Source organism: Seriola aureovittata, chromosome 22 (assembly GCF_021018895.1).
Source record: "Seriola aureovittata isolate HTS-2021-v1 ecotype China chromosome 22, ASM2101889v1, whole genome shotgun sequence".
NCBI lineage: Eukaryota > Metazoa > Chordata > Actinopteri > Carangiformes > Carangidae > Seriola > Seriola aureovittata.
The window spans coordinates 4,789,072-4,816,604 of record NC_079385.1 but is presented as its reverse complement, the minus strand read 5'-3'; the positions used below and the strand labels follow the sequence as shown (position 1 = coordinate 4,816,604).

General features: G+C 41.4%; 1 protein-coding gene across 2 annotated transcripts in view; it reads right to left on the bottom strand.

The window, feature by feature from the left end:
- ptprz1b (protein tyrosine phosphatase receptor type Z1b) overlaps nt 1–27,237 on the bottom strand; it is a 71,595-nt gene extending 44,358 nt beyond the window's left edge. The window contains exons 1-2 of one of the 2 annotated variants that reach the window (XM_056368072.1): nt 26,928–27,237; nt 1,912–1,980 (exon numbers count right to left, since the gene is read on the bottom strand). In XM_056368072.1, coding sequence (XP_056224047.1) covers nt 1,912–1,980; nt 26,928–26,991 — 133 coding nt within the window. In that variant the 5' untranslated portion in view covers nt 26,992–27,237. The remainder of the gene's footprint in view (nt 1–1,911; nt 1,981–26,927) is intronic. The other variant, XM_056368073.1, reaches the window with a different exon arrangement.
- Between the last annotated feature and the right edge of the window lie 296 nt (nt 27,238–27,533).

Here is a 27,533-nt window from a genome sequence, read left to right as displayed (position 1 = left end):
CCCCCAACTAATTATAGAATCCTGCTGAATCTCCACCAGATCGGCTGTCATTTGACGGTCAGTTTAGGGTGAGGGGGTGAGGGGGTGAGGGGGGGGCGCGATTTCAGTAACCGTCTGAGCTAATTGCCCGAATGATTAAAGATCTGACTGTTGGAAAACTGATGAATCTCTGATATGGTAGAAAGTTTGGTTGACCACCATCTTGCACTTTGAGCAGCTCTGTGGTCAGATGGCTGCTGTCGAAAGATCTGGTATAGACTGCAGTGAGCTTGTTTTTATGTAGTTGATGTTTAAGCATTTAACATGTTGTGGCTATTACTGTAATGATGTACATGATTAATAAAAATGTACAGTGTCCTAAAGTTACTATAATTACTGGGTCTCTATAACTGAGACCTTTATCAATCTGTTTTTATTCACTACAGGTTTAATGCATCAGCTGCAGCTAAAAGTGAACAAACCATTATCAACAGCCTCGCAGCCAATAAGCTGCTGTTCTGCTTCACAGTCATTCTAAAGGAAGTTGTATTTTATACTTTGTATTGCATCATATTATGCGACTCAAATGACACGTGTCAGTTATCACCAGCTATCCATTTGGGTGCAGGTTAACAGGTTTAGCAGCTCTGTGTTTAGCTCACTGGCGACCTGTTGAGCTTGATCGCTTGTCCTGATTCCCCCCTGATCAGTAAGGAGCTAATGTCTCCCTCTGGGACCATTACTGTCTTTGTTTCTGTGGGACCACAGCTTAGCGCAGCAGGGGCTCAGTGCTGAGTTAGCTGATGTCGCCTAACCATATGGTCTGAGGCAGATCAAGGCTCTCCCACAGGAGATGTTAATGGATAAATCCTTCGGCTCATGTGATATTCAGACTGATATTTAACAGTCTGATGTAGCTGTCTCCTGTATTGTCTGCCTCAGGAAGTGTCTGTGTGGCTTTGAAAGGTAAGCAGAACGACACAGACTTTCCAACTTAAGCTTCCCGTCACTGATTGATGGTTAAATCAAATTTGAGTTATTGAAGGACCCAGAGAAACAGTTCTGTTTGCAGTGTACAGCAGTGTTATTTTATTCTACCTATGTTATATTGCTTCTTTATTATTATAAAGTGAGTCAATCCCCATAGACTCCCATGTTAAAATGTCCAACTTTACAGCAGAAACAAACATGTTTACAGCCTGGTACAAAAACAGTTTTGGTCTCTACAGCTAATTTCCTCCTTCATGACAACTGTTAGGGGAGTCAATTTTTATATAACCCAACTATTTCAATTTTATTCAGGCTTAACATTCTGAATAACTGAGGGCATGGCCAATTTGAGTGACAGGTGGGTGAGTGTGAGTATGTCTGCCACAAACCGGCATTCACCCAAGTCTTAGTTCCACACGCCCCTCCTCTTTGCCCATTTTTAGATTAACCAGGAGTTAGGGGCAGAGTCAGGCACTGGCAAGTTGGCAAGATGGCAACGGCGGAGCAGCTCGCTCTGAGCTTCAAAACTGCTCTTTAGAAACCTGTGGGTGATGTCACAGAGGCTTTGTGCATCTTTATTTAAAGTCTCAGCTAAATACCTGTATGATGTACTATGTGACTGTAGCAGATGACAAAGATAAGATACTACCAGTCACACCAGCAATGATATGATTTTGCAATTTTAGTAGTTTTAGTTTTCTACTGACTGATTTCTTTTATTCTGGGTTTAATCTTTCACTCACTACAAAGGCCTGTTGCTGCCTTTTTCTCTGTTGGGCACTCCCAAAAATTTCCACCTCCTGTCACAATAACACCTCCACTGAAAACACTGTAAATCTGTGTAATCTGGTGTGGCAAAGAGCTTACATCACATGACACTTGAACGTCTTTCACAATTACAAGGACAAGAAATCAAAACCATAACGAGTGGCTCTTACAGACCTGAGTACGACCAGTCGATGTCTTCGGGGAGTTTCTTCAGGCCTCGGAGCAGCGGCTCCGCTGCCACAACTACAGGAGAGAGAGACAGAGATTTCTTAGTGTCATTTTGCATTTTCAACAACTCACAGACTGACAGGTGAAACCATGACCAGAGCAGCTGCTGTGTGGCACTGACATATGATAAGTGGCAAGCTTTTCTGTCATGGGATACATTTCATAACTGTTCAGCCTGTTAGGAGAGAGACCGACTTCTCTTCTCTGACTGAAAGGAGCCAAACGTGCTAACACTGTCATATATGATGTCACTGTTGTATATATATATATATATACGTATATATATATATGTATATATATACATATATATATATATATATATATACATATATATATATATATATATATACATATATACATATATATATATATATATATATATATACATATATATATACGTATATATGTATATATATATATATATATATATGTATAACAACCAATCTTCAGCCTACGTAACAAAAGCTACATAAGATAAGTTCTTTATCAGTCCTGCATTAGGGACATTTGCATATTTTACAAATGCCATATATATACCAAAGATGGCGACTAACATAGTGTTCTGTGTTCTAGTGTTTCTTTCTTTCACAACTTTTTTCAGCTCCACTGTACATGAAGTGGATTTTTTTTTTTTTAATATATTTTTTCAAAAGGTGAGAGTGAAATCATTTCTTAGCAACACATACAAGTTTCTGAGTTGTAGCAGAAATGCAACACTAACCTCTGGCCTCTCTGACAGACAAACACCCATTCCCTGGCCCCTTACTCTAACCTTAACCATCATAACTGAAGGCCTAACCCCAACCCTCTAACCCTGAAACCAAATCTCAACCCTCAAACAGCCATTTAAACATATTTTGGTTCCCACAAAGCAGCCAAGCGTCACAAGTATAGTAATTATGCTTTAGCTCTAGTATCAATTAAACCTGACCTTAACCTCAAAACATGTCATCACCTTAGAATTTAATGATTTCCATTATGAGGCCGGTTTTTTGTCCCCATAAGGAAGACAAGGCCCCATGATGTGAGTGTGTAAACAGAAGTAGGCCCCCACAACATGAGTAATACCTGGATCACACACACACTGCATGCACACACGGTACCAACATCATTTGTTATCACCACACAGTTCACCACTTTACAGGGTGCAAGGGGCACTACATCACCATTAACCACTATCATTATTTTCAAACACACACACACACACACAAGCACACACTATCTATTTCATGGTAGTAATTTTCACTCAGGGACAGTAGAGGATACACTGATGTATGAAGTCACAGGTGAAGGAATCAGTGTGTGTGTATGTGTTTGTGTGTTAGAGAGAGAGAGAGAGAGAGAGAGAGAGAGAGAGAGATAATCATCTAACTGAATCTAAATCTATCTGTTCACTAACAGCTTTGTGTCCCTCTCTAGCTCTCCACTCTTACTCCTTGACATATGACACTGAATAAACACACAAACACACATAAGCATAGCTCTCTCTTCCTCTACTAAAGTCAGTCTCTCTCTCTCTCTGTTCTCACTTTCTCTCTCTCTCCCACTCTTTCTCTTCCTGCTAACCTTAACTGGAGTGAGTCAGTGCTGTGTGTAATGGTCAAAAATGTGATTACAAAGAATTCACTGTATCTTTATAAAAAGACCTCACAGATGGTGCTTTTTTCCATAGCTGGCATGAACACTGTGCTAACCAGTATTTTTAATCCTTTAAAGGTCTCATATAGTATAAAGGTAGATGTCCATGTGTTGTTTGATTATAAAGCAGGCCTTGGTTCTATATTAATACTGTGAAAGTATCAAAGTCTCAGTCCACAGAGAAATGCACACAGCCTGTATTCAGAACCTGAGCCTTAAAACCAGCTGACAGGACTTCTGGAACTTTGTGATGTCACAACAAAACAGTCACCACTCCCAGCCATGCCTCAAGCCCCGCCCACCTGGACCCACCATCCACCCTTGCAGGATTTTGTTTCTCTGAGTGTTTACCTGAAATCTGCTAAATTTTTATTCGACCACACCAAAAACAGTCAGCCAATCAGAAGAGAGGCTCAGAGCCTCCTCTCTTCTGATTGGCCTGTTGTTACTAGAGCTCCAGAGAGAAGCCTGAGAGAGGAGATGTAAAACTACATTGAGATGGTTTTTGACGTTTCTGATTCTTAAAACCACAAATATATCTTCTTAAGGATCAACACTTCAAACAAAACAAGGGAAAAGTGTAAAGGACCTTTAATTTGTATCTGATTTGTAGCTAATGGCAGCAACATTATCAAGTATAACGCCCTGATGAGAACGTCATTTATCCAACTATCCCAATATTAACACAATAACCCTGCCAAGATTTCATTCTCATTATAATGACACAAACTGAAAACATGCTTCATGTTTTAAAAGTTTTAATTGTGTTAGAAGAGTGACACAGTTCATCCTCAGCATTTTAATTTTGAGTTTTTGCAGTCTAATGTACGCATATGTATTTACAGTGATACCGTAAAGCACTTAAAACATAGACAGATGGCATATCTTGTTTTTTACGTGGAGTTAAAACTAGCAGGCACTTAGACAACTGCTGCACTACCCCTATATAGTGAGGAGGGGGGAGCATTGGTCACATGCTAATACAGATTATAATAGAAATAAAGGGGAATTAGCATTAAACAACACAAATAAACAGAAAGTAAAGGGAATAAACCAATCCTTCTCTTTTTTGTTGCTGCTTACAAACACAGTTAATCACAAACCTGTCCTCCAACAAGATGAAAGCCCTGTGTTGAGTCAGATTTAGGACATGGACAACTATCATCACATCCACAAGTCTGTCCATGTGGCACAGATGAACTCAGCATAATCCTATTGTTTACCGTGCAGAGCAGCAGGATAAAACACTGGGTAAATTACTGCACATATGCGAGAACTTGCACTTGTTCATACAGTTCTTATCAAACTGTAACATGAAGCGCATCCACTCTGAAAACAAAAAAGCCTCCTGTGTCATCTGTAAAATCTTCCACATCAATGAATATTCAACAAACCTTGATACAGATGCAGCCACAGGGGGATTTTAATGTTGTGCTTCAAGACTTGTTTCACTTACTTTTGCCTCTTTCCCATTTTCCCATGAGAGACTGATGCTAAAAGTAAAAAATATTCTCCTTTTTTTCTGCTTTTGGAGGTTGCATGGAGCTCTCTGCTGACTAGTTGGATGCGGAGCTAAGAACAGGGTATTTATGGGTCTTTAAGAGTCTGAGAAGTAACTCAGTTATTAGGCATTAAAAAAAATTTAATGACATGTAATCACAGCATTTTTCATGATGCTTCTTCACCTTTGAAAGTTCATTCTTGAGTCCTGGGAATAAGTTGAGAAAAAAGCATAGAGAAATGCATTTTAGAAATAGCTAATGAATGGGAATGTGTATGTGATGGATGAATTCCTGTGGGAAATTATATTCTAAAGTTAAAATATGTAACTTTACCACATTAAAATGTCTAAAGATGATGAGACCTATGTTATAAATGTTGTTGAGTTGTGTACTTACATTATCCCCAATGTTTCCAAACCTGTGGAGATCTGTGATTTTAATCATGGTAACGGTACGTTTCATTTGGTTGCCTGTCAGTGACGTCATAACCCCTATGTGTATGCGTCAGTGTCATGTTTTTCCTTTTTATCCAGTTTTAAGCCACATTTTTAAGATAAATATTTTACAATTTGGTCTTTTTTAACTCTGTATTTTAACCAGAGGAAGGATTTTAGTCATCGGACGTCTGGATCTTAAGGGGATAGTTGGGGGTTTTTGACGTGGGGTTGTGTGAGGTAGTCATATGTAGTTGGTACATTACCTACAGTAGATTATGTTGTGCACGGTCCCAGTTAGGAAAGCTGACCGGGTGCACCGGCAGAGCAGCAGAGCAATGTTTTGCTGTGCACGAGGCCATTAGAAAAAGCATGTTTTAGACGTCCAAAGAAACAATCAAATATCAGTTTAACTTCATGTAGAATACTTTCAGCGGGTTATCTTTCTGTGAAAACAGCACTTTTCTTTGGCACTACCGAATTCTGTAATAAAATTGCGTAATACAGTGCACCTACGGAGTGCACTGTATTACGCCGCTTTCTGATTCACTCAGTTGATCTGCGGCTGCGGAGTAATACAGTGCACTCTGCAGGTGCATTCTGCCACTCTGCCGGTGCCCCGGTCAGCTTTCCTAACTGTGACTGTGCTCATCATAAACTACTGTACCACCTACATTTGACCAACTCACACAACACCACGTAAAAAAAACCCCAAAAAACCCTGAACTATCCCTTTAAGTTATCAGAGAAAAAAGCCAAGTAAATGTTAGACAGCTCAGCTCCCAGCTCCTCCAAGACGTCCTGTGTCCACTGAACTGCGTCAGTGAATCACTGACTTTAAATGTGAAACTGCTTTATTCAGAGTTTCTACTGGTTTTAATCCCCTGGTCTGTTTGTTCAGGAGAGGAGGAGACCTCTGTGGATAATTCAGCTCCAGGTAAAAACCTCCTGAACGACACTGAAGGAATCCAAACTGAGATGGCAATGATGGTGAAGACAACAACTCCCATGATCCCATGCTGCTTCACAACATCACCAAACGGCATCTTTTCTTTTTGTTTTGATTGAGAGACTCCTAGTGGCAGAAGTTATAGAGTGTGCATTTAAGTTTAGTAAACATGATCAGTGCTACACAGTACAAGACCAATATATTATATTGTGAAGATAGATGGACCTAAATGTCTGTGTCACAAAAGCAGATCATGTAAAGAAACTTGAAAGATGTGTACCAGTCTGTACTGTGAGAGTCCAGCATCATTCAGACTGCTCTCTGTGAGTTCTGTGTATCTGATGATCACATTCATGTCGGCACAAAGAGAGAGAGAAAGAGAAAGAGAAAGAGAAATGAATGAAAGCAGGGGAAAGGGCGAAAAATGGAGTTGACTGTGGGGCTGTAGCATCAATAATGGCTTCATTAACATCACACTATGAGGGATTTTAATCTAACTTGCCCCTGGCAACTCAGTACAACACACACAGACCCACACACACACTGTAATTTTTGAGATCTTATTAGAGAACAGAGTTTCCATTTGAAAAGGAAATCAATCTAATTTTATATTTTTTGGCATAGGGAAGAGAAGTTGTACAATTGAAATGGTTTTTAATTTACTTTTATGCATGGGAAATGAACGATGAGGTAGTGGAAATGCATTAAAAGTTCGTCTGAAATATTGAATTGAAATTTTGGACGACATGATCAATCTACTGTATGTTCTTTAGGATGGCAGCTATACATCCCATCTGGCTGATTTTGTCCATGTCTGTGTTGCATAACATTCTCCTGCTCTTCACAATATCTTTCCTCAAACTGCATCTGGCCACATTTACTAAAGTAAAACCAGGTGAACCGACTGACACCTGTTGTCTTTGAGTCAGGTCGATCAGCTGATGTATCCTGACGGGACTATCAATTAAAAGTTTCTTTTAGACACCTCAGTGAAGCTGCACAGGAGCAATGTGGCCAAGTCAATTCTTTTACAGTGATGGATGACACCTCTCAGCCGACCGCTGTGTCTGAGCAGCTCTTTACAGATTACTGTTGGAGAGAAATGTTTTTGTTGCTCCAACCTGCAGTGTTCAAACTGTCTGCATAACCTGGGATGTCTGGGACGAGGGGCGGGGCTAAATAAACCTGAAACCTTGTCAGTATAGCGACATAAAGTTAGCATTAGCACGACCACTAACACTGTGTCAGCCACTGCTAACAAACAACATAAACAAATAAAAGATGCTAACTACGCAAACCGTTCTGATCCGTCTGCTAGTCTCTGGTTCTGGTCTCAACAGACTCCTCATCTGAGTCTGATACTCTCTGCTCTTTCACCTGTCCACCCGGAGCAAGCAGGTGGTGGGCGGGGCACAAGGCCTGATACAGAACTTGTCATTGAGGAAGTAAGAATAGATGAGCTTCAGACCCTTCTTTTTTCACTTATTTTGTGGGAAAACCATGATAAACAAAACCTTAATCAATGACTTTTACTTTCTTATAAGACTGGTAAACAGTTCATGAGTTAAGGATCACAAAGATCCAAAATGAACTATGTAACAACTATGCAAGTACGTAACAGAGACTTCATTTCAGATGAATCAATGCACAGCTGCCAGAGTGGGTTAATTCACTGACCATGAACCAGATTTGAATGCAGCTGCATCTCCCTCTCCTTAACAATGTCCCAGAAAATACTCGCACTAAACGCACTCAAATGCACCCGATTCCTATACATTATTATACATATATCATTAGTACTTACAGTAAGTCTTTGATTTTATAACAGAAGCCTGAATGATTTCTTTCAGTCACATAAATATTAACATCTTTCTCACCAGATATCTTTCTATGTTTATTTCAAGGGGAAAGGTTATTGTGCCATAATTTTACAATCAGTGGAATCTGCAGAAACTAAGATTAATTTCCATTTTAAAACCATTCAAGATAAAAAAAAGACAAAATGCTTTTAATGGACTCTAAAGCAGTGGTGTGCTTGTAGTAAGAGCTCAAGAGACACTCAGAGTGGTTGTCAGTCATAGGAGAGGAGTGAGGCGATGAGGCGGTACTGCACGGGCCAGGAGCAGAGAGACACTGGTGCTCGGCTTTAAGAGCACAGCGGATAGTGATGGGACTTCATCGCTGCAGGTTGGCCACGCATGAAGCTTGCAGCTGAATCACTGTATTATTCCACCCATCTGCACTCGATCTGCTTTATCGGATTTCCCAGGGGGATTCAGAGCCCTGACATTAAAGGTTTAGGTGACTGCTGCAGCAACAAGACATTTTCTACGGATGGTGCTTTATTCATATAGGAAAGGTTAACAGACTCGCAGTTTTCCAACAATGCTCTGCTTCACCCTCACACATTCATACATTCACACAATGTGACAGTAAAAGTCTGGCTTACAGTTATGAATCTGGAACAAAATTATGCTTCAGCCCTATTTGAACTATGCCCCCGTGTTTTAGCAAGAGGGAGGATGAGTCCGCGTCTGTCAGAGTGAGACAGAATAATGAGGCGAAATGAAATGCCAAATGAGGATGTGTGTCAGCCAGACACCTGATACTCTCATACTGAAGTGTCACTGAGCATAATTTACTGCAAGAGCACTACTCATAAACATGTTGACCAGAATAAAGACCATTACTTCTCACTTGTCAGTCAGCTGGATTTTAAAATCCCTATCATGGCAAAGGACCTTTCACTATTTGAGGCATTTCCCAATAAAAGGGACATCTGAGCTGAGCTGAGTATGCTACTTAAATCATGTAGTAGGTAATTTAAGTCCTTGACTGACATCATGCAAACACAGGTGAGATTTTCTGGGATATTTAGAATATGAAAAGAAAAGTACCCAAAAAATTAATTTTCAGAAAATCTGCAAAAGTAAATGTGTGTTTCCATCCACTACTATTATGCCAATATTAAGAATTGTGCACATTGTTCGGATGCTCTAGTGCCATTAGACCATCACACAAGGACACAGTGAGACAATTTAATTAAAAGAACGCCAATCAAAAGTAAAACTAAAACCATGTGGGAAATGTTACAGGAATGTGAGATTTAAGCTTGGTTCATGTTTCAGATCGTCTCCCACTATTCTTTGTCTCTTCAGTGGCTCTAACTGTAATGTAAGTTGTCTAGGTCTGTGGATAGAGTGACACTGTCTCTTTAAGAAAGATGGTTTTTGGGGTGATTAACTCCCTACTTTTGTCTTGGTTTTTAAGGCCATTTTTGTGCTTTTAATGTTAAAAAGACGCACACATTCGTGCAGCGAAAGAAAGAATTTGTCGGTCACTATTTTCCTGCAATTTCTATGTCATGATTTATTTGCCTGTTTGTCTGTTAACATGGCTGTTTGTGCCATTTTGTTTTTATTGATACACTAAATTTCGAAGGTTTTTTGAATGTCTCGTATTTCCACACAGGTTTTGTGAGGCACAAATTGAAAAGGCACAATGGAAAAAACACTTAACGTTGATCTTTTTGAGCTGGTAATGAGTTTGCTTCAAGTCATGTTTTTTCCTCTTTTATGCCTCCGCGCCGGCAGCAGCCAGAGCCGCAGGCATTATGTTGTCAGGTTGTAGGTCCTTCACATTCTCGTGTATATCACAGTAACGCCTTGAGGGAATTTTTTCAAATCTACAACAAATATTCACTAAGACTCAGCGATGAACTGATTAGAATTTGGAGGTCAAAGGTCAAGGACACTGTGACCTCACAAAACACGTTGTGGCCATAACTCACAAATTCATACACTAATTATGACACAATTTAACCCAAATATCTTCAAGGATAAAATCAAGGGATGGCATTTAATATCCATATGGTCAAACATCAACTTCATTGTGACATCACAATGTTCTGCAAAAACACTCAAGCTGTAACTCAGGAAGGAGAGGTGGTGACCATACTTACTGCAACTTGGCTGTTTGGTGGAGGGATACAACAACGAGACGGTGATTCTAGTTCCATATAGAATTGTGCAGTATTTGGGAAGTTTTACCTACTATCTAATTCTTTATCGTCTATCTTTTCATACTGTCTTTCCGATCATCTATATGTCAATCAGGTGAACAGTATTGAAGAAATAACGACGAGTTCGATCCTCACATGACGATCACAGCCTTTCTCACCCTCCAGACAGGCTAGTGTGTCCCCTCTGATCCACTTACATCTATCCATCATGTCCGGCAGTGATTTTGTGATGAAGTGTTGAAATTTACCGTTTTGGTGTTTTGGCCCTTGCACTTCTTCAGTTACTGGTTTCTTATGTTTCCTAGAAGGGCCTTTCGACGACCCCCAGAGACGGCGCGTGGACTTGTTGCATTCCATCAAATGGAGACGTATGGGCAAAGAAACATGGCTACAGTAGCGGGTCGACTGGAGTTCGTGAACCCTTGGGCTTGTACTGGATCAGTGGTATCTAAAACTGCATTAAATTCAAGCCCAGTAGTAGCTAGTATTTGGGTGGATTTTTAAACTACGTGCAGCAACAGCCCTATATGGCTTTTTGGGATGGAGACGCTGCAGGGAGGATTCACTGAAGCTGGCTTTGTGTTATTAGTGCTGGGATAAGTGAACCGGTCCCAGCTGAACACTGATGAATAGCACCGTGTTGGATTACACGACTCCTGGGACTGATTTAGCCAGAATCCCTCACGTCAGGGAATCGTTCAACGGCTGCGTTTTCACCGCCACAAACTGATTTTTAACAGTAGATGTGGTTACTGTTTCATTAAAAGAAGCCCTGTGTTCCTTCAGGGGCAGAACTCCTCTGTGTTCAACTCACACGAGGAAAAGCGCGTCTGAGGTTTTGTGGATTTATACTCACAGGCAAAACTGCTTTCTGTAGAAAAATGAGAGCATCTGTCATTCCTTCATCTGTCTTCAAACAACATGTTTACATTCAGTACTGGAGCAGGAAGTGTAAAGTTCATAACACAGTAAACAAGAGTAGTAATTGAGCCACAAGGTAATTCACAACCATACCAGCACCAATGGTAGAAAAATGTATTCAATTAACTCGCAATGTTCTCATTTACTACAAAAGCAAAGCAAAGCATGATGGTAAATCTGCTTTTGACTGTATAGAAATAGAAGGTGTTCACAGCAACTCCATGCTGTCCTTCAAGCACAGCACAGTACATCTATGGAGCCCTCTGTGATCAGAGACAGTAAAACTCAGACAAATTCAACTGATGACTGGTAAAAATCTTTCGCTAAGTGAAAGGATTCAGACAACAGCTGACATGAGTGATCACAGACGAACACAGGAAACGTGTCACCTGTTGACCTCAGTGTCTCTCTCACACACACACACACACAGGCACACACACACACACACAGGCACACACACACACACACAGGCACACACACACACACACACACACACACACACACACACACACACACACACACACACACACACACACACACACACAGGCACATACCTCCAGGGGCCAAGCTATAACTTATATAGCGTTCAGCTGCGTCGAGTGTCAGCTGGTTAAATCAGTACGCTTGACTTCTCCCTCATTCCCTGTCTCATTGTTTTATCGCTATATTTTAAAGAACCATTAACAGGATGGTGACACACACACAGTCTGAGCAGAGAAGAGCGAGAGAGGATTCGTAACATGTCGTCTGGTTAGTGAACATTTTCTAACGCGACTTTAAAATCATTAATTAGCTCATATGAGCCCAGGCAGCTTGGGATCCGTCATGATCCATTTGAGACCGACGTCTCTGATTCATCTCTTCAGTCCGGTTGGATGAACGAAGCCTCACAGTGAAGTCCGGCAGCACAGGTTATGAGTTAACGAGATTAGGCTCCTTATTAAATGGAGGATATTGTTTCTGAGTGCTAAACAAACCGAGCATTGTTCCACAGGGACTCCACTGTATTAAAGCCGCAATATAAAACCTTATCAGACAAGCCTATCACTAGAATCTCTGTGTGTGTGTGTGTGTGTGTGTGTGTGTGTGTGTGTGTGTGTTGTGTGTGTGTGTGTGTGTAATAGAGTGTGTGGAGTGTCGTGCACTCCAGTTGTTCTGGTGGGGACAAGTGAGTAAGTTTTGTGTGTGTGTGTGTGTGTGTGTGTGTGTGTGTGTGTGTGTGTGTGTGTGTTTGGAGGTGACCGTGAGAATCTGGGGCCCTGTGTTGGAGGTGGTAATGCAGCTGAACAGCTGGCGGGGTTAAAAAACACACACGAGCACATACACACACACATACAAACGCGCACACACACACAGTGTCAGGTATCACCCCGCTATGTGCAGCCAGATGGGGTATCACAATTTTCCTCTGCAGACCTTTGGCTCCACTAAAGTCTAATAAAACCGAACTGTTCTGATATTCAAACCTCTGCTCAGCTTTGACCAAAAACAGCTGAGAAGTGATCGCATGGTTACGTTTCTGTCGGGTCGCAAAAGAGCAACAGGTTTAATACGTTTCAAGGCAATAGATCAGAGTTTTGATACTCAGTCATTACTCAAAGGCAGAGCTGGGGACAGCCACAGTTAGCAACCACATGTACAGCACGAAGCCAGACTTTCTGAACCTTCGTGTTATTGAAACCTAGTACGCTCCAGTACACCAAATGCATAAAATGAGCCACAGTGCTCATAAAGTCACTGTTTCCTAACACACTCTGAACTTCAGACAGATCTGTGTGTTTAGTAACAGCAATTTGGATGAGTAACACCCTCACTGACGGCATGAGTCAGCGAGTGATGCAGGCAGAGCTGCTCAGGGTTCAAGAACACGGTCGCCTCGCCTCCATTTCAACTACAGTTTGGAGGTGAAGCTTTTGTTTAAACACAAAATGAAAGCTGGGATTGAGACTTTCCTTTTCTAAGGTCAGGAACACACTGGCTGCGTGGCGGCTGTGGAACATCTTGGTTTTCATTTTGGCGCCCATGTTAATGGGTTTGAGCGAATGCGCTGACCGCCCCGTGGCCGTGTGAGCTACAGATTCGACGTCTCACCTATTTTTCAGGTGTGGTGCTCGTACGACTCCCAGTGAAAAAACTCTCACTATAGTATCAATGTCTAGGCTGAATCTGAAGATGACATTGACATGAAACAATAGAAATTGTATTTTTTAACCATTTTAGCAGCTGTATGTTTCTATCAAAAAAAATCAGACATTCATTTATAATGAAAAGAAATCCAACATTCAAGTAGCCTAAAAACTCTATGTTGAAAAAACAGCAGTTCAGAAACGCAGCCGCCACACACACGCAACACAAGCAGTGTGTTCCTGGCCTACAGCTATTCAGCTGTAAAACATCTACATCTGCCTATTCTAGGCTACATTGGCAATAATGCAGCTATACTAAGTTTTAAAATGCATAAAGCTGCAACTATTTACTTTCATTACGATAAATCTGCTAATTTAACAAACTAAATTTAACTTTAATTTGATTTGTCATTTTAATCCATTTATATCATGTATAACTAGGAAAAGCATGATTCAATGATAAAAACCATTATCTATAATGTCCTACTGAACACTCAGTAATGTCAGACATGACATAACCTTGATCACTATGAAACTGAGTATAATTGAAAGGTCAGCTGATATTTCAGTTGTTCATACTTGCACTGTACTTGTTCAAGAGAGATGCAGGAGAGCTCCTGTCTCTTGTCCTTTTCATTTGGTTCAAATGCTGTTTCTCCCTCGGTGCATTTTGCTGTTAAACCTCGAGTTTCTTCCTTTTTCTGAGCGGCCCAATTACACCCGGATCCCCCCGAGCTCTGGTTTGAAGCTGGGTGTTAAGGGCAGGGTGGAGCACGTTTCCTCCACCGTTTACCCTGGAGCTGAGATATTTCTGATCAGCTGTGAGTGCTAGAGGCCCTGCAGGGGACTGACCTCAAATCTTTGCTCCGAGCTAAGAACCAGGCAGGACGTATCTTATCTAAAAGCTATGAATAAAAGACGCACGGCGACACAGAGACATGCTTAAACACACACACACACACACACACACACACACACAGTGATTCGGACATGGACATACACAGACCAATGTGTCTGACAAATGAGGGGTGACAAATGAACTCAGGGGACTGCCAGTTGACACACAATTGTGTATGTGTGTGTTTATATGCGAGTGTATTCAATGTTACAACCCAATTTCTCACTCCCCATTGGTTGTCGTGTGAGTTCTGTGCAAGCAAGCAGCAACTTCTAGTTTATCCACCGAGCATGTATGATTGCACATGTCCACCTCAGCTGCAAGGGAGCTGAGTGTGAGTGTGTGTGAGTGTGTGTGTGTGTGTGTGTGTGTGTGTGTCACTAATCTGCCTGCACAGTTAGAGCAGTGAGATGCACCATTTCCATCTGCTCGGTACAAATTGAGAAAATACTCTACAGTGTGTGTGTGTGTGTGTGTGTGTGTGTGTGTGTGTGTGCGCACGTGTACTGTATGTGATTAGTAATCCTGTAGCAGTTCAGTGAAGCACAGCTGCAAACTAATACAGCAACTTCTGTAATATTTTCTGCTATCTGAAAGCGTTGATCACTTGTTTATGAGGAGAGCAGAGGCTGCTGTTTTAATCTGTGGGAGAAGATGTAAAAGTACACAAAGAAGGAAAAAAAAAAGAAAACACATCTGGCTTCATTAAAGCCTGAAAGAAATGATTTCACTTCAGGGTTTTCTGTCCTGACAACAAAGAGCAGAGAGAGTTGAGTAGATCTAGAGACGGTTTACAGGAACAACCTTAAAAAGTTGTGTTGAGGCGGAGGATGATAAACTCTCCAGTGAACATGTTTTACATCAGCATTCAGACTCAATCAGCGGAGTTTCCATGACAACAGTTCACAGCGTCATGACAACGGAAGAGCCCCCGATGGCGTGTGGAACACCCTGACTTCCTGTCGGCTTCCTGCTCCGACTCTCTCTATCGCCATGGATACAAAACCATCCCCTCGCTTCTCTATCTTTCATTGCGGGGTCACGCCCCCAATTCCTCACTTGTCTGGCAGGCGGCAGACTCACACACACACACACACACACACACACACACTCACACACACACACAAAAAGGGATAACGACACAAAGAGACAGGTATTCATACACATTTGCACTCATACGTCTGCAAGCATAACCCTTCCACACGTGTATTTGTATACGCATCAGAGTGTTGTTTTAGTGTGTGCTTTATGTATGTGGTCATCTTGGAGGGGAGACAACTCCAAGTGCCAACCCAAGGATTTCTATTGAAATGTGTGTGACTGGGGGGGGGGGGTTAATCAACTTGCAACCCACCAATTAGTCACAGTTGCAGCCCCCTGAAGAACTTTCCCAATGGGAAAAAGAAAGATCGTCCCGCGCTGGATCGACTTCACTTCCACTCCGCTCCTCTCTGAATTCCACAAAGCCCCCATTAACTTCCATCACACCTACTGGTTTTGGTTCCCACTTAACTTCATCGCCTGAGTGAACAAACCTACCTGCAGCTCATGAGATGAAAACACTGCAGCAAAATGTCAGAAAAAAAAAGGAGATACTCAGTTTTCTGTCTATGTTTCTCTCTTTGATCATCTGTGCAATCGAAGCCATATTTGACAGCACTTCTTGTATTCACTCTGCGTGTCCCTCTCTTACTTTCATTCATACTCTTTTTCACAGTGGCTTTTCACATACCAAAAAAAAATCTAAACTTGACGAACTTCAACAAATGCTCCTGTTTTCTGTCTGACTGGCTCCCTGACTTGGTTTAATGTCTCGTTGTCAATTCAAATTAAGTCATAAATTGGAGTTACAACAGAAAGGGCATCCCAACTCAGAGGATACTGCAAATATATCATCACTGGTGTCAGTGTGGACGCTAATTGGAAACGAGCAAGACGTGATGGCTTGATTCAGAATAAACTGACTCTTGAGGAGCTGGAACCATGTTTGGCGGTTTTCCTTTAAAAAACATCAGTCATTAGTTCACTAATCAACTAATTGGTGCAGCTCTAAGCATCATTGTATCCTATACAACACCAGAAAATCATTAAAGTGATCAGACATACACACTTAGTATTCGATTTCATCGTTTTAAGACTTGTGATCGATGAAATTCGTTACAGTAAGGTGAATCATGGGGAATATATTTCGTTTGTTTTTTCGGTGTAAAAAAGTTTTGCAAAAAAGTCGCGGTTCGTTCAATGGCTGACGATCTGCACGAGGAGAGCAATACTGAAGCAGGGTACGGCTGTTACCTGGATTTCGGCAAACCAGCAGAGGTAAAGATTCACCTGATGCAACGCTGTCACTCAAACCTTTATTTCTCAGCCTCTGAAGGAGACAGAAACATGAAATAAAAACCATTTGAGGTCTTAAACATTTGGCTTTTACCCGAATGTTCATCAACAATAAAAAAAAAAAATTCAATACACGTTAAAAATGTTGAACTGAACTGTGAATGTTGATAAATGTGCTTGTTTTTCTTAACAAGGCAAAGCCAATGATTAAAAATAAAGGTCAAAGGTTTGAGGATTCAGATGGTTTTTACCACGTTTCTATCTGCTTCAGAGTCTGAGAGATAAAGGTTTTAGTGAATGTCAAGTTTCTCAGAAAACCCTCCGGTTTTAGGAGGTTGTTTTCAAACAGTGCTGAGGTTTGAGAGGGAGACTTAGGTCTTAGTGGATTAAATATTATGCAGTGTTTCATCACTGATATTCTACAACAGACAAGTAATAATCAAACGCACGGCATTTGCAACATCACGCAACAGAACAAGGCAAGCTCACAGGAGCAGTGCACCGGGCTGAGCCTCTGATGTAGGTCTATAGATGTTAAACAAAGGCTTTGAATCAGTGTCTGCAAAATTTGCAAGACAACAGCCACAGGGGTGAACAACAGGAGCACCGTGACAGAAAGAACAATACTATACAACAGAGAAACCCCACGGTCGTGAAGCACTGCGGAGGGAACATCTTCACTCATTAATCAAGCTCTGCTCCATAGGATGGAAATATGAATATGAATGAAATACGCTGCTCATTTAACCAGATGTGTCCAGTTCTTACTTAGATTAAGGTCAGTAGTCGGATTATCACTTTAACACTTCTCCAACTTTAAATGTATATCTTGTGAGGAACTGCCGTGAAGGCCGAAGTGTGTGTTTGTATGTGTGTGTTCATGTTGGTACATGTAAAAGTCTCACATGCCAATCAGCTGGCCGGCCGAGTGGTAGTAGGACTCTCTCCCTCTCCGGTAGCCTCAGTCCTTGGTGCCAGCCTTTTAAAAACACAACAGTGGCTTTTGTATGTGGGCACGGACAGAGACAGACGGCCATTGTCAGCCGCTGTAACTTCAGACAGACCTCCTCAACTGGAGAGACCGCCGAGAGAGCATTGGCATTTTGTGGTTTCAGTGACTTGGTTTCACTCTTCCTCTCCTTTTCACCTTTTGTTCACTGCGATCGTGCCATGCTCCTTTTCTACCTCACTCGTTATCCTCTTTTACTTCCTAAATTCTTTCTCTAGTCGTTCCTCCGTGGAACCAACCATCCTCCTTCCTTCCCTTTCTAATTATATCCACTACATTTTTAGAGACTGACAGAGGAAAGATATCAGAGACAAACCATTATTTTCTACTATTAATACCTGACTCCTCAGGCAGGAAGTACTGAAAGGTCACAATTACCTCTCATTGGCATAGTGGTCGTTATTCCAGGGAAAGCTAAACATCAACCACGCTCCAACTGAGGTGCTTATCAGATGGTCGAACGGCATCTGAACCTCCATCTCTGCGGCACCAAAACTGAGGAGGCTGCATCCAAAAATGTCTGTTCTAAAACTGATTGTGATTATTACATCTCGTCCCTCTCCCTGCGGCCATTCAGAACAGCTCGTGTATTTAAACACATTTTCTGAAAGATGGTTGGTTGCGTTCCGATCCACAGTGTACATTAACAGTACTTCCTGTTCCCTGCTCAGGGAATATCAGTTAAGGGAACTTCCTTCGACAAAATTCCTTCATTCTCATTCATTGGACATCCTCCTTCCTTCATGCGTCATCCTGGTGACGTAAACACCTCAGAGACATGTTGCTGCTACTGTGGACATTTAACACTACTGAAATGAAATACTGAATATATATTGAAACAAAAACTGACACCATTACAAAAACTCATTCTATTTAAATGTATGTAACTTGTGAATAAATGTGATTTGATTGATTTACAAGCTGTTGTCCATCGTCGTTTTTGCTGCACCTGCGAGGCACAATGACTGATGGGTAATCTTCTTGTCAACTTCTGGCGAACTGATGAACGGTTGCTCAGTTCTTGTTCTCTGCTTCCCTTCGAACTGAGCACCTTTTGCTCCCTACAGTTTGGAATCTTAATGAATACCGTGTGCAGTCCACTTCACAGGGAACCACTAGGCGATGGGATCGCACCTCCAGTGTATTTAATGGAACCGTAGATGAATTTGTAAAAGAGTGGTCCTCCCTCAATACATTTCTTCAGGACAGCTCTTAAAGAAAGGTTTGTATTTAAAATGACCCTTTGTGAATATTGCTCTTCTGATATGTTCTGCTATGTTGTTTTAAAATAAAAGGGGAAAAAGGAGGGCAAAACAAAAAGAAATACTTCACTTAAAGTCTACTGTATCTTATTAGCCTCAAATGCTAACTTCCTGTTTAACCTTGAAAAGTGGCTCTGGAAGGTTTTCAGCTTGCTCCTTTGCGGAGGACTCTATCTGTAGTTTGCCTGGATTCAGAGCAGTGTGCTGTGTTACAATGGATTCCAATGTAGAAGTCATAATAGGAAATTATCAAACCATCATTAGCTGCATGATACACTTCTCTATTACTGAGCCTCATGTTCATGTTGCTCCGAACACTCATCCACATCATAGCTAATTACACCACTTACTCTCCTCCTCGTAACTCAGAAGCTCTAACAAAATGTGTTGATTTAGTGATTCAACAGTGAAGAACTGGATGATGCTGCAAGAGATGTTTGAGAAGTTTCTATTTCTGCCACATGACCCTAGGTCACCATTGGAAACTAGAGCTGAACGATATGATGATTTACAAGTAATTCACAAGTAAAAACAGATGGAATACAAAGTGACAGGTGTATCATAAAGTAGGAAGTCTCATCAGTTGGGGATTTAAACTTAAAAGCTCTTTTACCAAAAGTTTTATTGTAATGAGGGACAGAGAAATAGAGCTGATCAGAGTGTCCAGTTTGGTATTGTGATGTGAGGGGAACAAGATATTGTTATAAGTACGATGGGTAGTTGAAATGTGAGTTGAAGCCAGTGTATATGTCTTCTTATATTCGGAGATGGCCAGTTTAATGTAGCATAGATTGAGCAGTGATGGGTAGTAAATGGACATCCAAGGACAAATCTGCAGAGTGTAATGTATGCTGTGTTAAGTGAAGCATTCTGATAAATAACATCATAGTAATCAAAGAATGGAAGAATGAGCCGCGAGGCAAGTTTTTTTTATGGACAGCGAGTGTAAAACAGTTTCTTGAACGATGTAAAATGTTGATGCCATAGTTGACTTTATGTAGGACATGATTAATATGGGATTTACATGTCAAGCCAAACACCGAGATATTTCGTTTTTTCAACTGTGTGGCAGAGGAGTGCCATCTTCTTTCAATTAATTGTTCAGCCCTATTGGAAAGCTGACTAATGTTGCTGTTCTACACCAAAGCAGGCTGTAAACTTTTCACAGTTAGATGGGATAAAGTGAAGAAGTTAAAGGAAGGAAGAAGGGAGAAGGAAAAACCAAAACCTGGAACCTTTAGACACAATTTATCTGTGCAAACAACTCTTATTGTTTGTTACCAGTATTAGGCTTATATTTAAATCTGCTCTGTGGATTTCCGCCTTCCCATTATAGTATTCCACTTTTACCTTTGAGACTTTGTACGTCTACCAATCCCTGCTAAGGAGAGCAGCCACGGTAACTACTGAACAAACTTTTGAGTGACATAAGTGTTTCGCTGAGCGGAGTTTCCTGTCCGGGCGGCTCAGCATCAAAGGGATCCAGCTGTCTTTGTGGCACAGACCGGCTCTAAAATAACTGTGACCGTACGCTGCCACACTGAGAGCAGACTACAGCTAAGTGGATTAAAGAATAAGAGCACTTATGAATAAAATGCTTTAGATGGAGAGGCCAGATGAAAACGCAGCAGAGAGAGAGAGAGGGCGAGACAGAGGGAAGGAAGACAAAATACCACAGTAGAAAGCAGCAAATCAATTATTCAATGTAACATCTGTGGTTTGTAGCATTGCCAACACTGTGGCGATGATAACAGTGCAACCCACTTCTATCAGTGTACTCAGAATACATTCAAGTTTGGTGTAGATAAAAGTCGCAATTTCTACAAAATTAAAAAGAATAGCCTCATTCTGATGATTTAACAAGTTGCATTAGGACATTTTAGACTGAGACTTTTTACTACAATATCATCACCTCTCAAATTTGAGTGCCAAAAAAAGAAATCTGATTATATTTTTTCCGCTAAAACCAGACAGTTAAGAAGGCTTTGGAAAATCTTGCTAACAAGATTTATTTCCCTCAGTGAAGATTTTTATTTGGCTGGTTTACAGAGCTTGACTCCATCACGCGAGTGTGTGTGTGTGTGTGTGTGTGTGTGTGTGTGTGTGTGTGTGTGTGTGTGTGTGTGTGTGTGTGTGTGTGTGTGTGTGTTAGTGCACACATAATCTCATCTTAAGCATGGAGTTAAAGCTAGAAGGAAGGAGACACACAATTATATCTCATGTACTATATACAGTCACAAAACAGAGGAGTAGAGAATAGAGAGACTGAGATGAACAGTGGTGCTTCACAGAATATGAGTGAACACTTTGGCTTCGACACTGATATATGATGTTGGTGCCAGAGTCCCTGAGTTAACAGACCAGTCTCTTAGTGTGTCACACCAGAGGATTTCAAGATGATTTGCCAATTCTGCTAAAAAGTTGCCTGTTATGCAGCTTTACAGTGATAGTCAGCAAGATCCAAATTAACTGTGGTATTTAATCCATTAAAACATTGTTAAAGTAAGGGATGCATCAGATCATATCCCAGGTCCTGTTACTCAATGAGGCCAATCGCCATTTGATATAGTTTCTTTGTCAATGTCATTATAAAATTCACTGTTTCCTATATCAAGTTAAATTTTTTCAGTCACTGTGGTCCCTTACTACAAGATCCTGGAGTATAATAACTGTCTTACTCATCCCAATGAGTTGCACACAGTGAGCTTCAAGCTGTTACAGATTTTAAATTTGGTAAAAAAAAAAAAAAAAAAAAAAGCAGCAGATACCCTGAGTTTATTATTGGAACATTTTTTGGTAGATAAGAAGCCCGGATGTTTGTGTCCCTAGTTTAAGTGTCTTGTGAGATGTGTTCCAAATTCAGATTGAATGCTAACGTGACTGCAGTGTAGAGACCAAGCAGCAACTTCCAGGGCTGAAAACTGAAGCCAATACGGAAATGACAAAAAACTGCAGTTCCTCGAATGAACACTAGAGTCTGGCTCTAAAAGCGAGTCAGTCCCCACAGAATCTCATGTTAAAATGTCAAAATTTACAGCAGACATAAACATGTTTACACCCTGGTATAAAAAACAGTTTTGGTCTCTACAGCTAATTTCTTCCTTCGTGACAAATGTACGAGGGTGAATTCTTTTATAACTCACCTGTCTACATTTTATCACGGCTTAAGGTTATGCATAATTGAGGGCGTGGTCACTTTGAGTAGCAGGTGGGGGCTATCATAGGTGGCTAACCGCTAGCTGTCTGCTCGGCATCACCTCAGCTAATTCAGTCAGTGAACGTGAGCTCTCGGCCGTGTTTGTGGTGTCGGTGTCCTTTGGAGGATTTTTGATGTAAATATCAGACAGATAATTTGACTTGTTGTAGGTTAATTGATGAACAGAACATGTGCTCCTGTTTTGTGAGGTGATCGAAATTTTAGTATCATTTTATTTATATGTTAACGCTAAATAGCAGGTATCAGTATCTGTACTCGTCATACTTGGCTTGTTAGCTAAGCTCGTTAACTAGCTAATTAGCCAGCAAATGAATTAACTTTGGGTTAGCCTTCGAGCAAGACGCCCAGCTGTGCTATTGATGCTTGCCACGGTTATTAAACCGACATGCGCAAGTCTTGGCTCCCCACACGCTTCCGCCTCTTTTCCCATTTTCGGATTAGCTGGGAGTCGGGCACTGCCAAGATGAGCAGGTCACTCTGAGCTTCAAAACCGCTCTTTAGAAACCTGTGGGTGACGTCATGGAGGCCACGTCCATCTTTATTTACAGTCAATGGTAGGGGCTTGTTATATTCACTAATGAAAGTGAAGCCACCAATTAACAAATAATATATTGTCGGCAGCTTTTTGTTTCTGTAGCAGGTTTAGTCGTATGTAAATTTGCTGATACATTTAAAAGCATACTTTTCTGTAACTCAAGACACTTTCATCCCTACTGTATTTACTATGTATTTCACTGTTTGTCATCGCTGCTCTATTTATATTATTTATGGATTTACACACTCAGTATGCCGAGTGTGCCAGAATGTGTGTGTGCCAGTATTTTGTAGGCAATTACTATTACACCATCAGGCATCCTATTATGCCACCGGATGAAACCCCTCTGGTTCAAATGCTGCGAGTGCACTGGGTGGCCAGATGGTATCTCACAAGGAGAACATGCGATCACTGAACTCACATTAAACATAACACATTAGCTATTACACATTGGGTACGGTCGTATGTTGGCCAGATTTTTCTTGAGGAGATGTATTAGTGTGTGCTACTTATTTGATGCTGAGATTTTTGTTTATCATTAGAGGAATTTAAATAAGATTAACAGTGGTGAGAGTGTTGGAACTAGCACATCCCTGTATAGTAAACACACATACAAACACAGTGAATGGTGCCTGTATACTCCAGTATAGATCCCACTGAGCTGCTGAATGATCAATGGCTTGCAGGCTGTGTCGCTCCAGCTAACCAATCACCATGCACCTCCAATCTATTAATTCCACAGCATTTGCTACCATTTCCAATTCAATCACTGTGGCTAAACAACTCACTAATAAAACATCTAAATAGTGCCACTGACTGTAGCGAGACTACTTGCCATTTAAGACACTGAGACAAAAGCCTCGTGAGCACTGGTTGTAAAACATCCTTGCAACAAAACCCCCTGAAAACATAACAGGGAGTCATCAGATGCGGACTGATAGGACAGTACATGTATCACCGCTAACAACAGGAAACAACCAACAAACACAAGCAATTATTGTCCGAAAGCATCAGAAGCAATTTCCTGTTTGGAGAGCTGAATAGAACAAATTGAAGTCTGGGGGTCTGGAGTCAAGTGTTACGAACACCAGAGAAGAAGAGATGCACACAGATACAACCGTCATGCTGAGCTGAATCTCATTCATTTTAGATCTCTTACGGGGATTTTCTAACACTTCTGACGGCTGTGAGTCTACATGTATCCACTGTCAAAATACTGGATGCATTCCACCCCCCCCCCGGCTTCCTGCAGAACGGCACATATGGAATGGCAGGCAGCAGGTGAGCAGCCCCTGAGAAGTCAGATGCATGATGTATAATGTACAGAGGGAGCCATGCTGTTGAAAAAGCATATGGTAGAGAGAAGGACTCCAGCTCGAAGATTGCATTCACTGGCAGAACAAAGTCACAACGAGTGCACTCCAATCACCACAGAGATTTGTAAGTCGGGTTCGCATGGAGGAGACATGACTGAAAAGGGCCAAGTAAGAGGATGTGCTGGTGTGTGATATTGAGTGGCGTCCAGGCATATTGCAGGACAGATGGTTGGAGGATGCTCTTGTTCTCTTCCCTGAAGGAAACAATCTTTTTCTCTCTGTGTATGTAAACAACAACAACAACAAAAACCCAGAATCTTTGACACAAACATCTCAAAGGAAAATAACCAACTTGCATGAGCTGTAACAATGCAGCCAAAGTTAATCGACGTCCTCTGAAACTAACTCGACGGCTGCAGCTTCACAGCAGAGCCAACCGTTGTTCATATAAGGTAAAGAAAAAAAAACTAAAGGTACCTCTGACTCTATCTTGACTGCAACATGGGCTGAGTTTATGGTGATAGATTAAGAAAATGAACACAACCCAGGAAGAGTGGGAGAACACAAATGGACACCATGAACGATGAGGAACGCAGGAATCACAGATTTGACCGGCAGTCAGCTTATAATTGGTCTGAACGTCTGGCGTTAGATCACTCTACTGGTGCTAATGGAAGCAAAACAACAGTCTCCATGGAAACAGTGGAATTTAAAATCTATTTCACTGCTGCAAAAGCCTTAACTTTTTTTTCCTTAATTATGGAAACCTTTTAAGAGATTCTGTGCAACATCCTTAAGTAACTCCTTCAGCTAAGGAGAAATTGTTATACTTAAGTAGAAATCTCAAGGTGTTTTGTGCAACAGGCCCCAGGAAAACAGACACTGAGCGCTTAAAAGATTCCACCAAAAAATGATCTCAGGCTAGTTGAGCCGAATTTAGGATCCAGCATAACAGGGGACAGTTTTTTTGCCTCTGGTGACAGTGGATGAAGCCAAAGCCAGCTGTGTTTATGGGAAATGTTACTTACTTTGTGAAACAAGATCTGCGATTAGGAGCTACAGAAAGTTTAAGACATTAACAGAGCTCACTCAACAAATCTTTCACCATTTGTCTATTTCTGCACCAAGTCAAAGAATATAAAAAAAAAAAAAAAAGCCTCACAGAGTCATCTGAGTTAATCTGACCACACAAAATCTCATCAAATAGGGACATGCAGGTTTGTGTTCAGGACACGAAAACATTTAGAAACCTCTGATCGCTGACGCTTCCTGAACGTCATGTCCTGAGACTCATCTCCTGCTCTCTGATTGAACAATAAGATAACCTCGTTAAGAGTCAATGCTGGACATTTTAGCGTGCGATTTGATTTCTCAAAGGTCAAACCAAAACGTCGACCAAAGCCGGACTGAAGATGGCGAGAAGCAGACGGCTCTCCTTCAGAGAGTTCAAAGTCCTCAACAGATTTCTGATTTTAATTTTCAACTTTGGTGAAAAAGGCTTTGTCCTTGAGTCTGGACAAAACTTCACATAGATTAGCTGATGATACTGTAAATATGGCTCTCTTTATAGTTTGAATTAAGATCTTTTTTTTTTTTTTTTTTTTACTTTTGAGGCCAATATCAATATTCGAGGATTTAAAATCTGGTACCAATACATCAGCTAATATTCTTAACATAAAAATATAACAGACATTTTTATAGTATACCGAGTGGGACTCATCAGCGCTCTCTGGAGGACTCACTATGTAAAGGCATGACATTATGTTAAAAGCCTGCACTGACTGATCTGATGATGAGGTGATAGTAACAGGTGGAAATCTCAGACTGCTCCACTAGTCTGGTTTTGATGAAACCTGAAGTGATGACTCATCTTGTTACTGACTGGAGGACAATGTGTGTGTTGCTGGGTTTTTTTTTCTTTTTGGGAATTAGTACACAAACAGTATGTAAAGGAATTATGTTTGTTTGTTTGTTTTTTTTATTTTAGTTCCCCATCTGCGACCCAGTTACTCAAATTAGAACCAAGCTCTACTCTTGGATGTCTGTGGGAGGATCTGAGATTTGACATCTGCTGTGCTGACACTTCAGCAGCCTATATAGTGTATTAAAAAAATCAACCAGGTGATTCCTGAGAAGTTTTAGAGCTACATGCCTAAAACTTTGTGGACTTAAATTTCCCAAAGCTTTTTCTTTAAGAAGAGCTATGGTAAATTTAAAATGGATATTCAGCATCCAATAGTATATATAGTATAGAAAATATGTATTAAAGGGACAATTAGAGCGTTTTGTTGCAGGAACTCCAGCTGAGATTTTGAAGGAAACGCCAGCAACACATGAATAAACGCCTTCATCAAGTAAGTTCAACAGAGGCTGTGGGAGCACAGAACACAACAGAGCATCGTCACACTGCACACACAACACTGCATCTCATTCAGACTCCAACTTGTGTTTGGAAAAATGGTTCAGCATGTTCAGATCATGGTTAGAGAAATCCCCGCGTGCACTGCAGAGGATTCACTTCAAACAAAATCTGAGCGGACGGGAACATTCAGCCGTGGAACATATTGTAGGAGCAAATTTCCACGTAGGCAACGCGTGTTTGAACAAATGTCATCTTACGTGTAAAATTCACCTTTCATTGGCGCCGACTGCAGATTCTGGAGTGTGCAGAATCTCCGAGGGGATAACACAGACGCACCGCTCAATCTTTGACAGCGTTCAAAACGTCCACAGCATCACATGTCAGCCACCACAGGCAATTCAATCGGGATTTTTTTTTTCTTTCTCAGTTTCTTACCTATTTGGCTGAATAGCAGCAGCTGGGGAATGATCAGCTCGGTCCTGGGAACTGCCGTCTCCATAGTGTCGGCGTGAGAATTAAACGTAAAGAGACAGAATGAGGGTTTCTGAGGGACGGACGGCGGGTCGGGTGCGTAAAGATGCGCTACCAGGTCATCGTTCCTCCTCCGCTGCCTCTGTGCGGGGCGGCAGGGGCTGAATGCTCGGACTGGTTTGGCTCGGCTCAGCTCGGCTCAGCTTGGTTCGGCTGGGTTTGGTTTGAGGAGTGCAGTCTCGCGGGCTGGTTGGATGATTAGGGACGCGCACTCGCGCGTATAGCAATAAGAGGCGGATTGGGCGCGCGCGCCTCCCAGTGCCCTTAATGGAAATCACTCCTGTAATATTCTTATGATATTACTCCAGGGACACAGTGTGCGTCTGCAGCGGGCGGCTGTGATGGAGTGGCTGTTATCTAGCAGGGCAGCAGTGTGGGATTCATATGATATTCCTGTGGTATCTTTATAATATCTGCCGTAAAAAAACACTATTTACTATGAACTTGTCCTGATATTACAAACAATAGCGTATCTATGTGCGTTTTACCACCTCATCTCCAACAGTGTCC